Genomic DNA, 22755 nt, shown 5'->3' on the forward strand with positions numbered 1-22755 from the left:
TTAGGTGTGAGGCATGAAGCAACGTAAGGGCTGAGAGCTCTGCTCTCTAAAGGACCAAGAGGTACGTGTGACACAGGCCCGCCTCAGTGTGTGTGATCAACTGGATGGTGCTCCAGAGCCCAGCAGGGCTTTCCCAGCCCCTGGTGAGTTTTAGCCATCTTGTCTTGTTTACTTCACAACCACATCTGTCCCCTCTTCTCTCGGCAAAGGGAGAAAAGTCTCTAGCTATCTGATACCTACATAATAGAAACCGAGAAGCTGTTATTGGGGCAACTCAAAGGAAGAAACTGTGGTTTCCTATTTATTGTGGGAGGAAAGCAGGGTGAGGTGGGTTAAGTGAAAAGGTCAGAGCATGTGGCACTTTCCCTGGCAGTACCCCAGTTCCACCAACCACAGGCTGATTTTGGAGGCCTGAGCCCTATCTTTACACCTGGCCTGCCCAAGCCCCTGCTGCCCCAAAATGCCAAAAGTGAAGAACAGCTCTGGTGCCCTATTAACTCTCCCTTGAGGAAACAGTAATGACGGTCACCCAACTAACTATAGAGGTGGCCGCTCCTTAACTCTGCCAGCATGTTCCTCTGAAACTTCCCAGCTCCACCAAATCTGTACTGCAGAGCTGCCTTCTTACGTCAGAACCTGGGACAGAGAGATGTGTCCACAGCACACAATGCCCAAACACCGCCTCCACCACCCCAGCGTGGTTCTCGGGCACAGACCAATACTCCCTCGGGGGGAGGGCCACAGACCAAGGTTAGACACTGTGACTAAGCTACTTTTCTCCCCAGAGTGCTTTATTTGGGCAGAATGAGTCTCACCACCATCCTGGACTGCCTCTCTCGGAAGGCGTCTTCTCTACTGGCTGGCTAGAGTTGCAGGGAAAGGGACCACCGCACTTTGGTAAAAGAGAACAGGGAAAGGCCATAAACAAACAAAGACAGACTTGTAGTTTATTTTGTATTTTTTTTTTAAATAAATACACTTTACATTAAAGAAAAAGGCCTTTGATTTGTAATTTCCACATTGGGGAGAAGGAAGAAAAAAAATTTTTTGAAAAACTGAATCACAAAGAAAAATAGAGGGAGTGAACTTATATCCTAAGTTCCCTCAACTCCACAAAACCAATATCCACAATGACCTTGCTGCCCCCAAACCATGAAGGTGGGTGAATCTAGGCATTTACTCAGCAAATAAGCACTGCCTTCCTCCCCACCTCTGGCAAGAAGGAAAACAACTTAACCTGACAGCATATGAGGCAACAGAACAGGTTAAAAAATCATATATTATATTTATAATAAAATATTCTTAATCCTTATCAATTTAAGAAACCACGATTTTCCTTTTCATTTAAATACGTATGTAAAAATGCCTCCATATTGTTCTTTAGACATCATTTTCTTCCATAGAAAATGAGGTGCTGGGACAAGAGACCTGGTGGATATAAGTTCATACCCTCAGTTATAAATGCCTGGTTTTTTTTTTTTTTTCTTTTTAAATTTTATAAAAAACTATTTGTTCTTTAAGTAAAGAACGTTATACAAAGAAAATATATTGTGAAATAACCCCAGAGACATGTTTTTTTCCCCTTGAGGAAAGAGCTGTCCATCCTAGGAGAAGGGGGAAGCAGAATAGGGCCTAACCCCTGTTGTCTTTTTTGTGGTTGTTATTGTTTTAGAAGGACCCTCAGATTCCAGTGAGGCTCTCTAAGCCATAATCCTCTGAATGCAGGGCATGCAGTTCCTTAAAAGATAGCCCTGGGAGAAAGGGAAAGGAAGGTGTTCTCAATTCATCTGACTCAGTTTCTCGCCTGTCAGGAATGTCTTGCACACGGTGATGGCTCCTCACTCATTCAGAGATAAGATGATGTCATCTTCCAAATCAGAGTTGTCAGAGCTATCCGCTGAAAGGGAAGAGGGAGAGACTAGATTACGCACCAGACTTAGAGGAAGCTTTCAGGAAGGAAGCACCTTTATACACATACATTTATACCTAAGCAAAGTTAATTACCAGTTTCCAGAAAGAAGAAAACACATCAATTAACTCCGTGGAGCTGGCTCTGGAGAATATACTTGTTGGCAACAGTGACCACCCCTGGGACCTGTTCCTGCACCTTTCACAGGGCCTGGATGCAATGCTCTCTGCCTTCGAGAGGTTCTTCCTGACTGGGGGGCCCTGCAAACCCTCTGAAACTTCTAAATGGCTGCAAAAGGGGCAGGGCTGAGGGAGAAATGAGTGAGCCTCCGCAGTCCTATGGCCTTATGTCCTTCCAGGACAGGCGCAAAGGCCTGCCTGACCGCCCCCCCCCCCGCCCCCCCCACACACCCAGGGCCACTAAAAAGGCAGGCTGAGCCCAAGCAAGAATGAGATTTCTTTTAAACTCAACAACTCTCTTATCAGAAGACCCCATAAAGGTAGAGACTGTCAACCAAGGAGTCTTTCCTCTGAATATAATCAGCAGGGAACAAGTTCCCAAAAAGGTACAGGCCAGCATGTGGTAATACCAGAGAACGAGTACCTAGAAACTCAAGGCCGTAGGCCAGCAGGGAGCAGCTAGAACATCCTGGAAGGGTAGCACCATGTCTCTGGCACAGGAGGAGACCTCCACTGGACCATCTGCCTTCTCAGGCAGTGAACAGACCACATTAACTAACACCTCTGGAAGGATCCACTGAGGAGTGAAACAAGGCAAAAGACCCTTCAAAATGAGATACATCATGTCCAACTGGAGAGAAACATAGTTACCTAGCTCCTGAGGACTCTAGTATTCGCTCTGAGTGAAGGTAAGGGAAGGGCCTTGGTGCCCCCTTTGACTACAGCTCAGGAAGCTGTGAAACCATTTTAACAAGGTCTCCAGGGAAGTGAGCAGACAGGCTGTGAGCCCCCGGGCTGTGGACTTCCCATGCAGACAGAGACACCAATGGCTCCATAGCATTCCCCATCAGCCTTTCCCAGACACCTGACAATCGACTCTCAGGAAAGCTGAAGCAAGAACAACCCATGTTCCCAAACCTTCTGTCATTCACTACAATTTCCTTTACGAAGAAAACGGGAGTGGATAAAGGAAAATCAACAAACACATGGCTGTGATACAACAAAGTCCTGAACGTAAACAAGAGAGATGTCTGGAAAAAAACTGCTCCTGGGTCTAAGAGGGCACAAGCGTAGCCGGACTACTGGTGAGGAGCGGGGAGAACAAACACCTGACAAGCTGAGCTGAACAGCCTGGTCAGATTCCTTGCTGCAAGACCTCCAGAAGGAACCGCCAACAGGTAGGCCTGCACAACACAGCGTCCTCAGCCGTGGCAGACCTCCAGAGACTCCCCCAGGGCTCCTGCAATCTAGGATTCACAATGCCAGACCACCTGCCTGAGGCCGGGCCACCAGCTGTGCAGCTGCTAAGAGTGTTAACCACTCTGCATCACACGTACAGAGTGTAAGTGCAGCTGGGAGAGGGCGGGGACACGATCTTCTTTACACAAATAACTGTCGGGCGCAGTGTTTGAGAGAACCTTAAGGGCCTGGGCACAGACTCCCTCTTGGTGGTCCCAGGGCTCCTCTGCTCTCCTTTCCTCAGCCTTTTCGTATCTTCAAGTGTTGAAGAGACCCAATCCCAGACCCTGGTCAGGACCTCTCCTGAGCCCTTTGAGGCAAAGGCAGTCTAGATGTAAATAATCAATCCCCACAATGTTTAAGCTCTTGCTCTACAACATACAGGCTTTTGGGGGAGGGAGAACTGACTGGACCAGAGAACACACACAAGACTTCAGAGTCAAGGTGTTTTCTCTTCCTAGGGTTGGGGTTCTGCATCTGAAACCAATCACTGGGTCTCTATGGGATCGGGGCCTCACAAAGTTATGGGGGGGCACAGGGGTGTGGTTTTTCTACAGTCTCAGTGACTCTCATCACATCGTAAAAGGCTCCATAAGCTCAGAAAGGTTAAGAGCGAATGCTCTAGATGATTACTGAAGCAAAATACCAGCAAACCAAGGGTACAGAGAACAGCCCCTCAGCCTGCTCTGCTGTACGCTCCTGGAGGCCTCTCTCAAACAGCGATGCAGGACATGCCACCCATGCCTCCTCCACATCACCACCTCAGTTCTAGAGCCCAAGCTGAAAAGTCCTCAAGTTGTCAACTATTATGGCATTTTCACATCATAAATATTCTTACCAAAATAAAGTGTTATCTCGTTGCTAACAGAATAAAGGTTTTTCCAGTACCTCTAAGGCCTAAAAGAATTTCCTAAACAAGTAAAGGAGGCAGTAATTTTACAGGCCAAATACAAATTTAGTGGCTTTATATTCAAATTAAGAATAAAAAAGTTAGTGCTTAAAAAAAAAAAGTTGGTGCTACTCTCATAGCAGGGTACCAGCACCAGTAGCCCTCCTGGCCTACCTTGTTATTTGGAAGGAAACAGAACTTGTACCCAACATGGCCCTATTCACAGATGACAAAAAGGTCGGTAAAAACTGCCCCTTTACTCTTGATACTGTCATGTGTGCCTCGCCCTTTAATCCCTTTCCTGGCTCTCTGACCATGGCTAGGGACAAGGCCAGTCCTCCTCCAGTGAATCACCTCAACCTCCAAGTATGGAAATTGGTAAGCAGCAGATGACAACATAGAAGGCACGGCCCCTACACAGCTTCCTCTATATACAACTTTGGCAAGAGGACTTATGTAAGAAAATGTCTCCCCTAAGACAATCCTGCCTTTAATTGGAGGGATAGAAGCACATCTAAGATTTATCCCAAAGAAAATGGATTTGGGTCACTGTGAAATAGAATCTTTTATACATAGGCTTAAATACGTACTGTCACCCAAGCTCCGCGACCACACACACACATGTACATGCACATTCCCCCTCCCACCACCAGACACCAATGATTATAAAAACCAAGCAGCTACTATGAAGAGGCTTGGCATAAGTTGGGCCTAGGCCGGCACACAGAATTTCCTGTAAATGAATTTCATGTAAATGTTCTGTATCTGTGCTGTACAATATGGTAACCACACACAGCTACCAAATACTTCAAATGTGGGCAGGAAATGACATGAATTTTTCATTTACATTTTAATGGCCACATGTGGTTAGTGGCTCCCATGTTAGGCATCATACCTGCCATAGTTGTGAGCATACTGGCCTGACTGGCTACATGAAAATGGCTGGGTATCTCAGGGATGACTCCCCATCATTTAGCCAGGGTAGCACAAGAACCAGGACCACAGCAAGCAGACGTCTGTCAACAGTGACATATGTCACAGTGATGCTGCTGGACAGATCCTCTTGAAGTGGGCAGAATATAACTGCAGAGCTAAGAGACTCTTAGAACTAGTAACTGGTTTATTCAGGATTCATTAGCACGGTCAGGAGAAAACCTGACTTCAGAAACCTGTCCAAAAGGGAAATTACTAGAAAAATTGGAGCTTGTACTTCATAACTTAGAGGGGGCGAGGAAGACCAAACAAGCCAAAGAGAAACATTTGTCGCCTGGCCTGTAAGAGGGCTTAGGCAAGAGCACACAGGAAAAGACTCCTCCACAAGAGGGCTTTTACTTTGTAACTGTAGAAAGGAGCAGGCACAGCACCCCAGAAGCAGCTGCCAAGTCTGGCTCCGCCCCTCAGGAAGAACCACCCTTTGGCCTTCCATTCTAAGGCTAATCCTTCAAAGCAGGAGTCAACAAACTACAGCCCATGGGCCAAACCAAGCCCACCACACATTTTTCTAAGTAAAGTTTTACTTCTAAAACACAGCCACGATCATTAATTTACACCTGGTCTCTGGCTGCTTTGACACTGTCACAGCAAAGCTGAGGAGCTGCAAGAGAACCCATATGGCCCACAAAGTGAAAAATATTTAGCTGTCCAACCTTTACAGAGAAAGTTTGCCAACCTCTATTTTAAAGACGAGGTAACAGCCTTTTAGTAACACAGTCTGGTGAAAGAGGACAGGATCAGAGATGTGAAACTGCTTTTCCTCAAGGGGCCAGTGATGAATCTACAGATAACGGGGCACAGAACTGGTGGGGCTCGCTTGCCGGCAGAGTGCGGGGAAGGGGCCTCCCCCGGGTGCCAAGGCTCAGCCTCAGGGTCGGCCCTAGACTTACTGTCCCCCAGGATCAGTTCCACTTCCTCGTCTGCATCAGAGTCTTCATCCTCCCCATCCTCTCCCTCCTCTAGAAGGTTTGCGAGCTCCTCGTCGGAGGGAGAAAAGTCATTGTCCCCATCCTCTCCCGCGTTCTCGTTGTTGTCATCCTCCTCCAACTCCGCCTCCAGCAACTGGTCAGTGTCCAGCTCATCTAGGTCATCAGTGTCGTCGTCATCTTCATCGTCATCTTCTTCCTCCTGTTCTTCCTCTTCCTGGTAAGAGAGCATGAGGCCCGTTAGGAAAAACACAGAGGCCTAACCCATGTGGGCCACATGGGAAGTCTTTCCCTTCTTCCCAAAGGACAGGGGAGGAAACTGTCACTAAAAAGAGTGGTCATCTAGGTAATCTAATGAAGACAAAGACAGCCACACACATGTTCCCCAAGATACTCAAAGCACCTCTCAGACAAGGATGAGTCTTCACTCCACAAAGGCATTACTGGGCACACAGCCCTTATCCAAGAAAATACACAATTCATTCACAGAGGTCTCAGCCATCAACATTCTAGGTTCCTAAATAACTAATAAACCAAGGGAACTCCTCTCTCTCCTGCATCAACCAAACCAAGTGAAGTCAGTTGGGTCACTGGACAAAAGCTCCTACTGGAATCTAAAAAGCAACGCTTTAACAAGACAGAGAAAGAACACGGCTGCTGAGTCAGCTCCGAAGCCGTTCAAGGTCTTACCCTTGATCTTATGACCAAGGAGGTGGGTAAACCTCTAACAGTGCTATCTTAAGAATCCAGTGATCTAACTGTCCACCAAAACTGACTTTGCAATACAGAACATAAAAGATACCTACATCTTCTGTTACAAGCCACACACGAAAACCCACAAAAAGTGCTAGAGAAACTGTCCTTCCCTCCATTCTTAAGAGATCTTTCCAAAGTCAGGAAAACTACCAGAAAACTAATGAAATACTGGTTCTGGGTACCCTGGGCTTTATAAAGGATACATTCTAGCCTCTGCCACAGATTTCAACTTTGTGCTAGAATCCAAGTTGTGTCCTTTCCTGCTTGAAAGGAAACAAAGACACCTCTGTTTTGATAAGGATAACAGGTGTTCCCAAGTAAATGTGACCATCATTCATTTATCCTCCTGCTCAAACATCAACTGTCAATCTTGCCAGCAGCAAAAGGACTCTAACTCCTGCAACAATAATATATAAAATTCATTTATCAGCCTAATGAAAGTCAAGAAAGAATAAGCCCAACATACACAGAAAAAAAAAAATAAACACATTTTTAAAGTGTTGCTTCATGCCAATCACTTAAAATCCAAATTTTGTGTTTTGGCCACTAGTGTTCATCAGCTATAATATAAACTAGGCTACGCAGTAGAGTAGCCATGCTTTATAGACTTTTGATAATTCTGGAACCACCCTAGACTTTTTGATATGCTGTTTGACTTCAGACTTTTCAACAATTTCTGGCAGCTATATGGGAAAGACTAACCCCTTTACCCAGTAAACCTAAGGCATGTACAAATGTGTGTACTGTCTAGACCAGAGCTTGCACGTGCTTGTATACGAAAACACACATGACAGCCTGAGGCCACTGTTCCACAGCTTAGGCCACGTTATCTCCTCCACACAGACGGCTACTATGCATTCACCTACTGGAAAGGCGTTGAGAGTGCTTGGAGGCAATAATGACAAACTGAGACACAGACAAGCTCCTTAGCCCCTGTAAGCATATCAGCTCATACAAATGCTGGCAAAAGGGAGAAGGGTCAAAATTCAGGGAAACAATCCAAAGTGCTTACCAGATTACAATTTTTACCTCTTTTTTCCACGCATATTTTTATGGCCTTGACCAAAATTAGTTCTAATCCATTAATAAAGTACCACAGTTAAAAATGAGTACATTAAAGAAAAAAGTATCCAAAGCTCTGTGTTTCTTAAGCCTCTATGGGACAATATTTAAAATTGAAAATGGCATAACTTTATTTTTAATTCTGAAATTAATGCATAGTTACTGATATGCACATTTGGCATTATTTAAAGAGTGGCACAGGAGAATATGCCCAGGTTTTGGGATCAAACACGCCTGGGTTAGAATCCTAGCTCTGCCAATTACATGGCATGTGAACCTGGGCAATTTACATAAATTTTCAATGTCCCATAACTTTTAAAGGTCCACAGCTGAGTATGTAAACAGTTACATGGTTCAAACAGGCATCTATTAGCCAGCAAATTTAGGAAGACCATTCTTTTCCATTTCTAAAAACATCAAAGCCTAGCTGATCCAGGAGAAATGCAAAAAAGCTCCTGAATCAAAAGCAATCCTAGAAAAATAGGTAAATCAGGGTCTGATATTCATCCCAGAAGGCCATGAGGACTTCTGTGACCATGACAAGACAAGGGAAATGAGTAGGAAGGGGAGGCTCTACCTGAATCTCAAGTAAAATACATCACTCCATCATTTAAACTCTATGGTTAATGACCAACGCCGGTTTAACATGTATTTTGTTACACATGGATATGGCCATAAACTCACTTTCTAAATTTTAAATCTGAAACCTGAATCACGAAACAGGCTCACAAGATCTGTCCAAAATACTGTACAATCTGGGGCGCCTGGGTGGCTCAGTAGGTTAAGCACCCAACTCTTGGTTTCAGCTCAGGTCATGATCTCAGGGTCCTGGGATCAAGCCCTGCATCAGGCTCCAGGCTCAGTGGAGAGGAGTCCGCTTCCCCCTCTCCCTCTGCCCCCCCCTCCACTAGTGATCTCTCCCTCAGATAAATAAAATCTTAAAAAAAAAGGGGGGGGGGAAGAAAGAGAAAGCAAGGAAGGAAGGCAGAAAGACAAGAAAGGAAGCAAGACGAAGGAAGGAAGGAAGGAGAAAGAAAAGGAAGGAAGGAAGGAAGGAAGGAAGGAAGGAAGGAAGGAAGGAAGGAAGGAAAGAAGAAAGAAAGAAAAAGAAGAGAAAGAAGAGAAAGAAAGAAAGAAAGAAAGAAAGAAAGAAAGAAAGAAAGAAAGAAAAGAAAAGAAAGAGAAAACAAAATATTGTAGAATCTAATTCTGTAGCTGAAACCAAAAGAGGGTCCAGGAAGTAATTTTAGGAGCATTCTCGGCTGGTTTAAGTACCTGATTGGTAACATGAGCCCCTCTCTTTCATATCTAAAGATTTAAGGAGTGGTCAAAAGTAGTTTAAAAAAAAAAACACAAAAGAAAAGAAACTAAAAATTATTAATGAAAAAAAATCTTGCTAAAATCCAGAATCATCTTCAACAACATTTGGGTAAGGTTTTAGATCTAGGAATGTGGTGTTTTAAAAATTCTCTACAACTTTAAGGCCTTGGAAACAGAATCAGAGAGACTCAGGGCCAGGATGTTTTGAACTAATAAATTTTCCTACAGGAAGAATACCCAAACTCTTCTCAATTCCACTGTTAATTTCATGGCTGTCCAAAACCCCAAACCCCTGCTGATTATCAACCCACTCCCCTCCTATACAGAGAAGTCAACTGGCATGAGCTCCCTCAGCTGCCCTCTGGTCCCATCTCCACATCTAAACCTGACTTAACCCTGGTCTGACTAGGAAGCCAGCCTTCCACTCATTCTCTGAGTGGCAGTCCTCTCTGGATCTCATTACCACAGTCACCCACCTCACCCCCACATCCACCTTCACACTTCTCTCCACTGGCTTCTCATCTTCTCTGAGGAGGGCCAGGTTGCCCAAACCTAACCACCACTTCCTCCATCCACACAGGCTCCACATTGCTTCCAGATAAACCCTATTCCCAGCTTCCAGGTACCCCGCCACCACTTGCTCACTTATTCCCTCACTCTCTCTTCCTCCAACACTGGACAGTCTGGCTTTTGCCCACACTATTCCACAGGGCAGCGATTAATGGTGTTTGCTCTGGAGCCAGGCTGCTGCCACTGAACTCTACTGATGCAGTAACCGACTTTGGGATGATTTACTTTGCCTCATAGGGTTGTTGTTAGCATTTGAAGGGGAGTGGGGGGAACGTGTATGCATGTATGTATATAATCTCTTTGGAAAGTATCTCGCATATACAAAGTGTTCAACAAAAGTTTGTTGTTCCTGTTACAATGACCACCACCTTCCTAAAGGAACAGGAAGGCCTGGGTGGCCAACCGGGGGCTTCTCTATGGTGACCGACAACAATCCTGGCCTCCACACTGGGCTCATCTGTACCTGGTCTCTTGCAGATCTCCTTAGCACAGAGGTTCCTACAACTTTAATTTCTGCCTTCATATTTCCACAAATTTCTAAATCTTTGAACTCTCAGACGACTCTACCCATTCGTACCACAGAAACTTAAAATCTCTTAATTCTAAAACTGAACTCAAAGCACCTTTAAAGCCAGTACCTTTTCTATACTTCTCCCAGGTGAAAATCTCAAACATCTTTCATTTCCCCACTCCTATGGCCTCATATCCAGTTGACTACTGTTTCCCACAAATGTTGGGTCCCCAGGACTCCCTCCTATCCACTCTCATTACACTCACTGAATGCCTTCTCCCTTCTCTTGCTCATCTCCAGTCTCTCCAGCTCTCTATGGTCTTATCCATTCCCAGATCCAAAACCCCAGGAGCTCCATCAACACTGCCCATGTTCCAGAATTACAACGGAAGTACTATTTGCTGGACATCTCTCTAATGCCAACTTCTGTGAATCTCAATGTCTTGTTAAAGAGGTGATTTAATTCAATCAGTGGCTCCTATTCAGATGTGATCATCAGAAGCACCTGGGAAAAAGTTTTCCAAAATACATATTCCTAAACCACTCCCAGGGTCCAGGCTGAACAGAACCAACCTTTCTAAGTGAAGCTCACACAGGTGGATTTGGTAAGTTTGCCCAGGAACTGTGAAGTACACCCCTAATGAAAAACCTCTGCACAAGATGTCCTCTGAGTACCTTCTGGTTCTAAAGTTCTCCTTTTCTGTAATATACCCTCTATCCACAGACTCCCAGTGACAGAACCAAAAAGGTAATACCAGGTATTCCACTGACCTTCTCTGCTACATCCAACTGTCTTGTTCTCTATGACTTAAACAATTTGATTTTTTAAATTAGTGCAGCATCTGTTTCTAGACCATTCAAAATTCTTCTTGAATACATGTCTCATTTTCAAGAGAAATAGCTTTTAGTCTATATTACCTTCAAAAATACAACCAACCTCTTGGAAAAACAAATCTCTGGTCATACTTTAAGAACAGTTAATCTAAAAACTATGATAGCTTTATAAAAATGTAATCAAAACCTGAACCTAGGGATGCCTCAGTTGAGAGTCTGCCTTCAGCTCAGGTCATGATCCCAGGGTCCTGGGTTCAAGCCCCACAGAGGGCTCCCTGCTCCGCAGGGGCTTGCTTCTCCCTCTCCCTGCTGCCCCCGCCCCCGCTTGTGCTTTCTCTCAAATAAATAAATAAAATCTTAAAAATAAATTAATTAAAAATAAATATAACCTGAGCATACTCTCTTGACAGTTCATTCAACATGTTTATTATAGGTAAACTCCTGCTTCTCCTTCTGACACTTGTTCCTGGTGTTAACAATCATTAAAAGGCTCATTTCAGAGTCATAAACATTTGTATTTTTCTCCTCATGGACAGAATCTAACAGACATTTTAAAAATTTAGGGGGGAGAAAAAGGCCTTTCAGGAATCAATGACCAGGCTTACAGCAGGTGTGTAATCAGTAAAGACTCTTACCATCCGCTTCTAGGCAGTGGAGAACACACAGGAAGCACAGCACACAGTGCGTCCCAGATTCCAAAATGGAGTGGAGAAAAGACAGCATTATTCCCTTGTTTTTGCTTTTTTAATTTAAGGTTAACTATAATTAGTTGAAATGTATTGCCTTTTCAAAATCTAGGAACAATGACAATTACTAATCTTAGGTTTTATAATTTTCCTAAAAGCCAACATCAAAGTTGACTGAATTAATTTGTAAAAAAACAACACAGATACCAAAATTCCAATGGATATAAGCTTTGATAAGTGACTGGTTTATCTCTGCTTTCATCAAATGCCTGAAAGGCTGGTGGACTAGCAACCTTAGGAACCAAATATTTATGGATGTCAAATACATCATCTATGTCTTCATTCAACAATATATTGATTCCATTCATCCCTTATTAATCTCCAAACTTACTGAAACATAAGGGCAAAAGACAACCATTTTTGTGGTATGTAAATTATATCTTAATAAAGCTTTTTAAATAAAAAAATACTTATATAGGCACTTTATGCTGGACCATTTTATCAGGTGGCAGCTGACCATTCATACTCCTAATTTTATTCTGCTAAGGTGAAAAGGCAAATTCAAAGGTGTCAGTCACAGGTGCTGGCATCCCTGAGCCACGTAAGTCACACCTGGGACATCTGAGAAGACCTGAGGGCAGATATATAGACTAGGACAAAACTTTGAAAGGCAAATGACTTGTAAGAAAACTAAATCTCTAATTTTAAAATTAGGTGAAGCACACAAAGGAAAGTGAGTTAAAAATAAAATCAAGCTGGCACAGGGAAGAGAGAAATCTAATGGATAGTAAATGCTGCAAAACACTACTGCAAGATTCCAGGAGGACATGTGAATCAACAGAATTCAGGATACAAAGGAAATGTGCTTAGATAGATATGGCATATCCCCTAAAACACCTCAAAATCAAAATCAGTGGGCGCCTGGGTGGCTCGGTTGGGCGGCTGCCTTTGGCTCAGGTCATGATCCTGGAGTCCCGGGATCGAGTCCCGCATCGGGCTCCCTGCTCGGCGGGGAGTCTGCTTCTCCCTCTGACCCTCCCCTCATGTGCTTTCTCTCTCTCTCATTCTCTCTCTCTCAAATAAAATCTTTAAAAAAAAAAATCAAAATCAAAATGCCAAGGGCTTAAGAATAAAACCAGTTCTCTAAGGAGGTCCTTTAAATATAAAATGCACCAGATAATCCCTAAGGACAGTGCTGTCAGTATGTAATGAAACAAGCCTTGAAATCCAGAAGCAATGCTAACTTACCTACATTGCCTACAAAGACACCTAGTCCCCTCCCAGCTAGAAGCTTTTAGGCTCTTCAATGGACAGGGCCCTAGGGCCACTCGTTAGGGCCCTCCTGAGCCTGCCCCTCTCGACTTTGGCTATCCGTGACAAGAAAGTCTCTCTTTTTCCTTCCTGCACCACAGACTCAGAAGTCCGAACTACTGTACCCAACCCATTTCTAATCTCTTTCTCTCTTAACCTCTCCAAAAGTAAAGTTAAACAGAAGCACAGGAGAAGAATCAAGAAATCCTTTCTCTTAAGTTGTTCCTTTATGGTTGTCTCTTGCTTCCATAGCCAGCCATTAGAAAATTCACCTTTCATCACTTCATGTCTGCAAAAAGAATGAGGCCAACCCCAAAAATAGCAGCCCTAGGGCAATGCTAGCTTCTCTTTTCCTGACCTCCTCCTCAAAGATAATGGTACCACATGGACTGGACCACAGGTGACAGTCCCAAGACTATTATTTCCATTCCCTTGTAAACTGCAAAGATATAGGAGGGTAGGAATAATGGTGTTCATAAATAACTTAAACCCAATTTTTGCTTCAGATTTACAGTACAACATGTAACATCCAAGAAGCCTGAGACAACTGATATGTGGTAATGATCTACAAGTGACAAGGGTAGTGATGAATGAAACCATAGAGGACGAGATGGTCTGTACCACTGTAATATACTGACAAATAGCTCAACAACATCATCTTCTAGATCTATTCAAGGATAAACTACATCACGTTTCATGACAGCTATAGTGGAAAAGAGTGTGCATTAAGGGAGTGGGGGTACTAAGGTAACAAGACGTCACAAGAATAAAAGAACAGACAACAGACACTATTAAGAAACCAAACCAAGGCAACCATATGACGTTTGGAAGATCTAATACCACTTACAAGCTCTGCTACCAAGAAACACTACCAACATGTACAAGTTAAATAAATAGTACAGCACTCAAGAAAATATGAAGATCCATGTCACAAACAAATCAAAGATCTCAAAGGGCGCCTGGGTGGCTCATTCAGTTAAGTGTCGGATCTTGATCTCAGCTCAGGTCTTGAACTCAGGGTTGTGAGTTCAAGTCCCACACTGGGCTCCATGCTAGGCATGGAGCCTATTAAAAAAAAAAAAAAATCTCAAGTATCCTTCTGAAGACCTCTCCCTTTTACCCATATCTCAGAACTCACATGAGCTTTAAACAATACAGGCTCCTCTCACCCATGAAACCAAAGAGATCACTGAGGACTCTCCAAGCCATGCAGCTGGAAAGCATTAATAGAAATCCCCTTCCACACTAGGGAATCCCTAGTAGCATTGGGTGAAGTGGTTTAAATTCCAGAGCCTAATGGTCCTTTTTAATAAATATGGCATTCAAAAAACCAGGATACTGCTTCTGGTTTCCAGTGTGGCATGTGAGCTGAAAGTCACCATCCTTAACAAAACACCGAACAAATTGAAAAATCAACAACTCTTTTTAGATTTGACAGAGAGATGGGGTCACAGGGGCATCACTGCCCCCAAAACTAAAGACACCAACAAGAAAATGCAGAATATTGCAACTTGTCAGAGCATAAACCCAAAAGGATAAACCTCCATAGGAACCAATGCCAAGGTTGGGAAACCTGTACTGTAATTCACAAATTGCTAGACACAATTCTGAGGATAAATCTTAAGAAAAACTCCAGGGGGACCAAGTCATCAGGGCCCCCACACTTTCGTGAGTTTGACCTCACAGTACAGAGGTATAGACTCACTAAAACACTGAGCCCTACTTACAGGATTATAAAACACTTCCCTTCCCCCACACCTTGCCACCACATTACTAAAGGCCAATTTACAGCAGTTCTTTTTACCCAGCACACCATATCCAGCTATCAAGAAAAAAATTACAGGGCACCTGCCTGGCTCGCTCGTTGGAGCATGCGACTCTTGATCTCTGGGTTGTGAGTTTGAGGCCCAGTCATCATATACACACACTGGGTGTAGAGACTGCTTAAAAATAAAATCTTTGAAAAAAAATTACAAGACCTACTAAAAGGGAAAAACACACAGTTTGAAGAGACAGAGCAAGCACTGGAACCAGACTTAGATATGGCAGGGGTTATCAGACCAGGAATTTAAAACAACCATGATCAAGATGCTAAGGGAGCTCTCTAATGGATAAACTGGACAGCATGCAAGAAGAGAAAGGCAATGGGAGCAGAGAGATGGAAATTTGAAGAAAGAACCAAAAAGAAATACTGTTAATTAAAAACACTGTGACAGAAATGAAGAAAGGCTTGTAGACTGTACATAGCTAAGAAAAGAATCTCAGAGCCTGAGGATATCTCAAAAGACACCACCAAAACTGAAAAGCAGAAAGAACAAAGACTGAAAAACAGAAAATATCCAAGAACTTTGCGATCAGTACAAAAGGTATAACATACACATAACAGGAATTCTAGAAGGAAGAGAAAAAAAGAAGAAATATTTGGGGGCAACTGGGTGGCTCAGTCAGTTAAGCGTCTGACTCTTGATTTTTGCCTAGGTCATGATCTCAGGGTTGTGGGATCGAGCCTCATGTCGGGCCCCACGCTGGGCCATGGAGTCTGCTTAAGATTCTCTCTCCTCCATCTCCCTCTCCCACCACCGAAAGAAAGAAAGAAAGAAAAAAAAGAAAAGAAAAGAAAAGAAAAGAAAAAGAAAAGAAAGAAAAAAAGAAAGAAAAGAAAGAAAGAAAAAGAAAGAAAAGAAAGAAAGAAAAAGAAGAAATGAATCAATGATGACTGAAAATGTCAAAATTAATGTTAGACACCACACCACAGATCCAGGAGCTCTAAGAACACTGAGCAAGATAAATGCCCCCCAAAAACCTAAACACAGGCACATCATTTTCAAACTACAGAAAATCAAAGATTAAAAAAAAAAAAATCCTTAAGGAAGCCAGAGGGGGAAAAGACCTTACCTAAAGAGGAAAAAAGATAAAAATTGTACAACCCATCTCCTTAGAAACCATGCAAGCAAGGAGAGAGGGAGTGAAATACTTAAAATGTTGAGAGACAAAAATCACCAACTTAGAATTTCATAACCCTGTCCTGTGAAAGTATCCTTCAAAAGTGGAGAAATAAACTCTTCTTCAGACAAAAATTGAGGGCATTTGCTGCCAGTAGACCTATCTTGCAAGAAATGTTAAAGGAAATTCTTCAGAGGGAAGGATAATGATCAAGGTCAGAAACTCCAATCTATATAAAAGAAGAGCAGTGGAGAAGGAACCAGTAAAGGTAGAATAAACATTTTATTTTTATTTAAGATTTTACTTATTTATTTTGAGAGAAAGAGCGAGCATGCATGTAAGCACGAGCAGGAGGGTGGGGCAAAGGGGAGGGAGAAGCAGACTCTCCACTGAGCAAGGACCCTGACTCGGGGCTCAATCCCAGGACCCTGAGATCACGACCTGAGCAGAAGGCAGATGCTTAACCAACAGGGCCACCCAGGCGCCCCTATTTTTCTTAGTGGATCTTTATACAGTAACAGTTTATCCAAAATAACACCAATAATGTGTGATTATATATGATTACGTATATGTATATATGTACATGTACTTATGTGTGCTTATACGTAAGTAAAATTAAAGACAGCAATAAAACAAGGGGAAGGAGAGAAGAATTGGGATTATTCTATCATAAGGTACTTATACTACTGTAAAGAGGTAGTGTCACTTGAAAATGGACTTGGATTACTTGTAAAGGTATATATATAGCAAACTCTAAGACAACCACCAAAAAAAGTATAATTAATATGCTAACAAAGAAGACAGAATCCTAGAAAAATAATTAAAACCACAAAAAGCATATAAAGAGTAGCAGACAAAAACAGGAACAAAAAACAAGGGAAACAAATAAAAATCAGTAACAAGTACAGAAATGAAGCCAACTATACCAATAATCACTTAGAATGTCAATACTCCAAATACATCAATTAAAAGACATCACCAATATGGATCAAGAAACTAGGCCCAACCACATGTTGTCCACTAGAAAGCCACTTTAAATATAAAGACACATACAGATTAAAAATAAATGCATGGAGGGGCACCTGGGTGGCTCAGTCGTTAAGCGTCTGCCTTCAGCTCAGGTCAGGATCCCAGGGTCCTGGGATCAAGCCCTGCATCAGTGGGGAGCCTGCTTCTACCTCTCCCTCTGCCTGCTGCCCCCCTATTTGTGCTCACTCTCTCCCTGTCAAATAAATAAAATCTTTAAAATAAATGAATGAATGAATGAATGAATGCATGGAGAAAGATACCATGCTAACATGAATTAAAGAAAGCCAGGATAACTATATTACTTTCAGACAAAGCACACTTCAGACCAAGGAAAGCTATCAGGAATAAAGAAGGGCATTATATGATGATAAAGGGGTCAATTTTCCAAGGAAACATAACAATCCTTATCATACATGTGCCTAACAACAGAGCATCAAAATACAGGAGGCAGAAACTGACAGAACAGATGAATCCACTTATTTTAATTAGAGACTTCAATACCCCTCTATCAGAAATGAAAAGATACAGGGGGCGCCTAAGTGGCTCAGTTGCTTAAGCATCCTACTCTTGATTTCAGCTCAGGTCATGATCTCGGGGTCCTGGGATTGAGCCCCACACCGGGCTCCAAGCTTAGGACGGAGTCTGTTTGTCCCTCTCCCTCTGCTCCTCCCCAGCTCATGCTCTCTTTCTCTTTCTCTCAAATAAATAAATAAAATCTTGAAAGAAAGAAAGAAAGAAAGGGAAAGATACAGCAGGCAGAAAATCAGTAACGACATAGTTGAAGTGATCAAACCATCTATCAACTGAGTATAGTGGACATCTATAGACTACTTTGTCCAACAACTCAATACACATTCTTCTCAAAGTCACATGAAACATTCACCAAGATAAACACATTCTAGGCCATAGAAATCATATAATGTTTGTTCTCAGACCACAATGGCATTAAAACTAAAAACCAGTAATAGAAATATAGCTAGAAAACCCCAAATACTTGGAGATTAAACAACACACTTCTGAATAGCATGAGTCAAAGGAATCTCAAAAAATACTTTGAACTAAAGGAAAATGAACACACACTTATAAAATTTGTGGGGTGCAGTGAAAGCAGTGCATAGAGGGAAATTTATAGCACTGAATGCATATCATTAGAAAAGAATAAAGACCTAAATTCAGTTAGCTAAACTTCCACCTTAGAGAACTAGAAATAGAAGAGCAAATCAAATCCAAAGCAAGCAGAAGAAAGTAATAGAAATAGAGATCAATGAAATTGAAAACAGGAAATTAATAGAGAAAATCATGCAGTCAAAAGCTGGTTCTTTAAAAAGACTGATAAAATTAGGGGCACCGGGGTGGCTCAGTCAGTTAAGTGTCTGCCTTCGGCTCAGGTCATGATCCCAGGGTGCTGGGACTGAGCCCTGGGTCAGGCTCCCTGCTCAGTGGGAATCCTGCTTCTCCCTCTCCCTCTGCCCCTCCCCTGCTCGAGCTCTCTCTCGTTATCTTTCTCTCTCTCAAATAAATAAATAAAATCTTAAAAGAAAAAAAAGATTGATAAAATTGATAAGCTTCTAGCCAGGCTAAGGAAAAAAAAAAAAGGGACACAAATTACTAATATCAGAAATGAAAGTGGGGACACATCACTATAGATCCCATGGACATTAAAGAGATAAAAGAATTCTGGGGCACCTGGTGGCTCAGTCACTTGCGCTCAGCTTGGCCTCAGCTCAGGTCATGATCTCAGGGTCGTGGAACCGAGCCCCAAGTCAGGCTCCACACCCCACTGCCCTTCCCCCTGCTCACACATGTGCACTCTCCCTCTCTCTCAAATAAATAAATCAAATCTTTAAAAAAATTTTTTTAAAGGATAAAAGAATTCTATGAACAACTGTATGCCCACAAATTTGATAACCTAGATGAAACAGACCAACTCGTTGAAAGACAGACACCATTTGCCAAAATGCACAGACGATCTGAATAGGCCTTTAGCTATTAAAGAAACTTAATCAATAATTAATAACCTTCCAAAACAGAAAGCACCAGGCCCACATGGATTCACTGATGAATTCTACTAAACATAAAAAAAATATATCAATTCTCTAAAATCTCTTCTAGAAGACAGAAAGCGGATGAAATACTTCCTCCTTCATCATATAAGCCCAGCACTATTCTAATACCAACTCCAAGATATTACAGTAGTACCCCCCTCCTTATCCAACAGGGATATGTTCCAAGACATCCCACCCCCAGCGGATGCCTGAAACTGAGGACAGTACCAAATCCTATATATATTTTTTGCTATACATGCATGCCTATGATAAAGTTTAGTTTGTAAATTAGGCACAGTAAGAGATTAAAATAACATATGTGAATATGGTCTCTCTTTCAAAATCTGATTGTATTGTACTCACCCTTCTTCTTGTGATGATGTGAGATGATAAAATGCCTACATGATAAAATGCAGTGAGGTGAATGAGGCACTGTGATATAGGCTACTACTGACCTTCTGACCATACATTCGAAAGAGGACCATCTGTTCCCAGACTGGAGTTGACTGCAGTTAACTGAAACCATGGAAAGTGAAACCACAGAAAGTGAAACTACAGATGGGGGGCTGGTGGGGGACGGAAGGGGGACTACTGCACAAGAAATGAAAACTATAGTCCAACATCTCTCATGAACACAGATGTAAAAATCCTCAACAAAATATTAGCAAATCATATTGCACACTGTATACAAAGAATTACACACCACAACCAATAGGATGTATTACAGCTATGCAAGGTTGGTTCACATTTTAGAATCAAGTAATGTCATTCATTACTTCAACAGGCTAAAGAAAAAAGATCACATCAACAGATTCAGAAAAAGACTAACAAAACCCAACACCCATAACTAAAAACTCTGAGTAAAATAGGAATGGAGGGGAACTTCTTCAACTAGATAAAGAACATCTATCTATAAAGAAACCACAGCTAACAATATACTTAATGGTGAGAAACTCAAAACTTTCCTAAGCTCAGAATCAAGATCACTGCTTTTCAACATCATACTGGAAGTCCTAGCTAATACAGTAAGACAAGAACAGGAAAAAAAAAGGGTACGGACTGGGAAGGAAGAAATAAAACTGTCTTTGTTTGCAGACGATATGACTGTCTATGCAGAAAATCCCTAAGAATTGATAATGAAAACCGGATTAAGCAATTATAGCAGTGCTGCCGGACACAAAGTTAATTCACAATCTTTCCTATATAACAGCTTTCCTGCACACCAGCAATGAACAAGTGGAAACTAAAATTAAAAACACAGTATCATTTACATTAGCCCCACCTCTCAAAATTAAATACTTAGGTATAAACCTAACAAAAGATCTGTAGGAAGAACACTACATTACTCTGATGAAAGAAACCAAAGAATTAAATAAATGAAGAGAGTCCATGTTCATGGACAGGAAGACTCAATATTGTCAAGATGTCAGATCTTCCTAACCTGATCTATAAATTCAATGCACTCCCATTCAAAATCCCAGCAAGTTATGTTGTAGATATGTTGTAGATATCAACAAACCCATTCAAAAGTTTATATGGAGAAGCAAACAACCCAGAATGGTCAACACAATACTGAAGGAGAACAAAGTTGGAGGACTGACACTACACAACTTCAAAGCTTACTATAAAGTGACAGTAACCAAGCCAGTGAGGTATTGAAGAATATAGACAGATCAATAGAACAGTAGAGAACCTAGAAATAGATCCACATAAAACAGTCAAGTAAGGGTGCCTGGGTGGCTCAGTCAGTTAAGTCTCCAACTCTTGATTTCAGCTCAAATCATGATCTCAGGGTCATGAGATAGAGCCCTGTGTCAGGCTCCACGTGCGACATGGAGCCTGCTTAAGATTCTTTCCCTCTCCTTCTAACCCTTCCTCCCCCCCAAAATAGTCAACTGATCCTTGACAAAGGAGCAGAGGCAATACAATGGGAAAAAAGTCTTCAACAAATGGTATTTAAATTGGACATCTACAAGCAAAAAAAAAAAATGAATCAATAAACCTAGACACAGACCTTACACCCTTCACAAAAATTAACTCAAAAAGAATCACAGACCTAAGTGTGAAATGCAAAACTATAAAACTCCTAAAAAATAACAGGAGAAAATTTGATGACCTTGAGTTTGAAAACTTTTTAGATGCAACCACAATTCATGAAAGAAATAATTGATAAGCTGGACTTCATGAAGACAAAAACTTCTGCTCTGTGAAAGACACTGTCAAGAGAATGAAAAGATAAGCCACAAACTAAGATGAAATATTTGCAAATAACATATCAGATAAAGGACTATTAGCCAAAATATTCAAAGAACTCTTAAAACTCAATAAAAACAAAACAAAAAAAACTCAATAAAAACACAAGCAACCCAACTTAGAAATAAGCCAATGACTTTGACACCTCACCAAAGAAGATCTATAAATGGCAAATACGCATATAGAAAGATGCTCCACAAGATATGTCATCAGGGAGATGCAAATTAAAATAACAATGAGAGCCTTCCACTTAGAAAGAAGCTTCCTGAAGTGGGGGAGGAGCCCAGAGGGATTGTGGAGAAAGTCTCCTTCCTTTTGGTCTGGTACCAGCCATCAGGAAGGGTGTCAACAGGCTCAGTTAAATCATTTTCAGAAAATATTTGTAGCAGGCTCATAAGACTGCAAGACCTTAGTTCCTTTCTACTCCAAAAAATCAAACGACACATTTTGATTATGTGTAGCGGTTGTTCAACTAAAAGAATGTCTATTAATTTTTTAATTTAATTAAATAGTGATATATATATATATATATATATACACTACTACATACCTATTAGAATGTCCAAAATCCAAAACACTGACAACACCAAATGCTGGCAAGGATGTGAAACAACAAGAATTCTCGTGAAAATGCAAAATGGTATACAGCCTCTTTGGCAGTTTGTCATTTTCTTATGAAATTAAATATAACTCTTCCCATATAATCTAGCAACAGCACTCCTTAGTATTTACCCAAAGGAGTTGAAATTTATGTCCACAGAAAAGCCTATACATGGATGTTTATAGGAGCTTTACGCATAGAGAATGTGGTGTGAGCCCAGCTGACAGGAAAGATCTGCTGAAAGTCAGAAGTTTAAGAAACACTTCAGAATGGATAGTGACACACCACATAGGCAAGCACCTAGACTATGACCATAACTTAAAATTCCCTACGAAAAAAAACTAAGATTCTGTGAGACATACTATCTACCCACATTAAATAAATGTTTAATTTCCAAAAGCGTCAAAATCTTCTTTACTTATAAGCTCCAATCCATTACTGTGAAAAGAGACTATGCCATAAAACTGAGAAAATGCAAACCAGACCTTTATAAAGCTTAAGCCATTTCTAAGACCCATCTCAGCAAACTGACTTTTCTGTTTTGTACTGACACTGGGAATATGAGGGCTGCTCTTTCTGAAGCCACACAGGGCACTGGTCCCAAAAGTGAGTTCAAGAAAACCTCCAAAACAATTTCTGAGATTGCTAACATCCAAATTAATCTACAAATGGAACTCACAGTACCATCAGGTACTGGAG

The 22755-nt window shown here is 41.7% G+C and overlaps 1 protein-coding gene across 3 annotated transcripts in view; it reads right to left on the reverse strand.

The window, feature by feature from the left end:
* Positions 1–923: 923 nt before the first annotated feature.
* Positions 924–22755, reverse strand: part of DCAF1 (DDB1 and CUL4 associated factor 1) — a 72894-nt gene continuing 51062 nt past the window's right edge. For 2 of the 3 annotated variants that reach the window (XM_027581684.1, XM_027581683.1), the window contains exons 23-25: positions 11824–11832; positions 6100–6352; positions 924–1897 (exon numbers count right to left, since the gene is read on the reverse strand). In XM_027581684.1, the coding sequence (XP_027437485.1) occupies positions 1839–1897; positions 6100–6352; positions 11824–11832 (321 nt within the window). In that variant the 3' untranslated portion in view covers positions 924–1838. The remainder of the gene's footprint in view (positions 1898–6099; positions 6353–11823; positions 11833–22755) is intronic. The other variant, XM_027581685.1, reaches the window with a different exon arrangement.

Source organism: Zalophus californianus, chromosome 1 (genome assembly GCF_009762305.2).
Source record: "Zalophus californianus isolate mZalCal1 chromosome 1, mZalCal1.pri.v2, whole genome shotgun sequence".
Lineage (NCBI taxonomy): Eukaryota > Metazoa > Chordata > Mammalia > Carnivora > Otariidae > Zalophus > Zalophus californianus.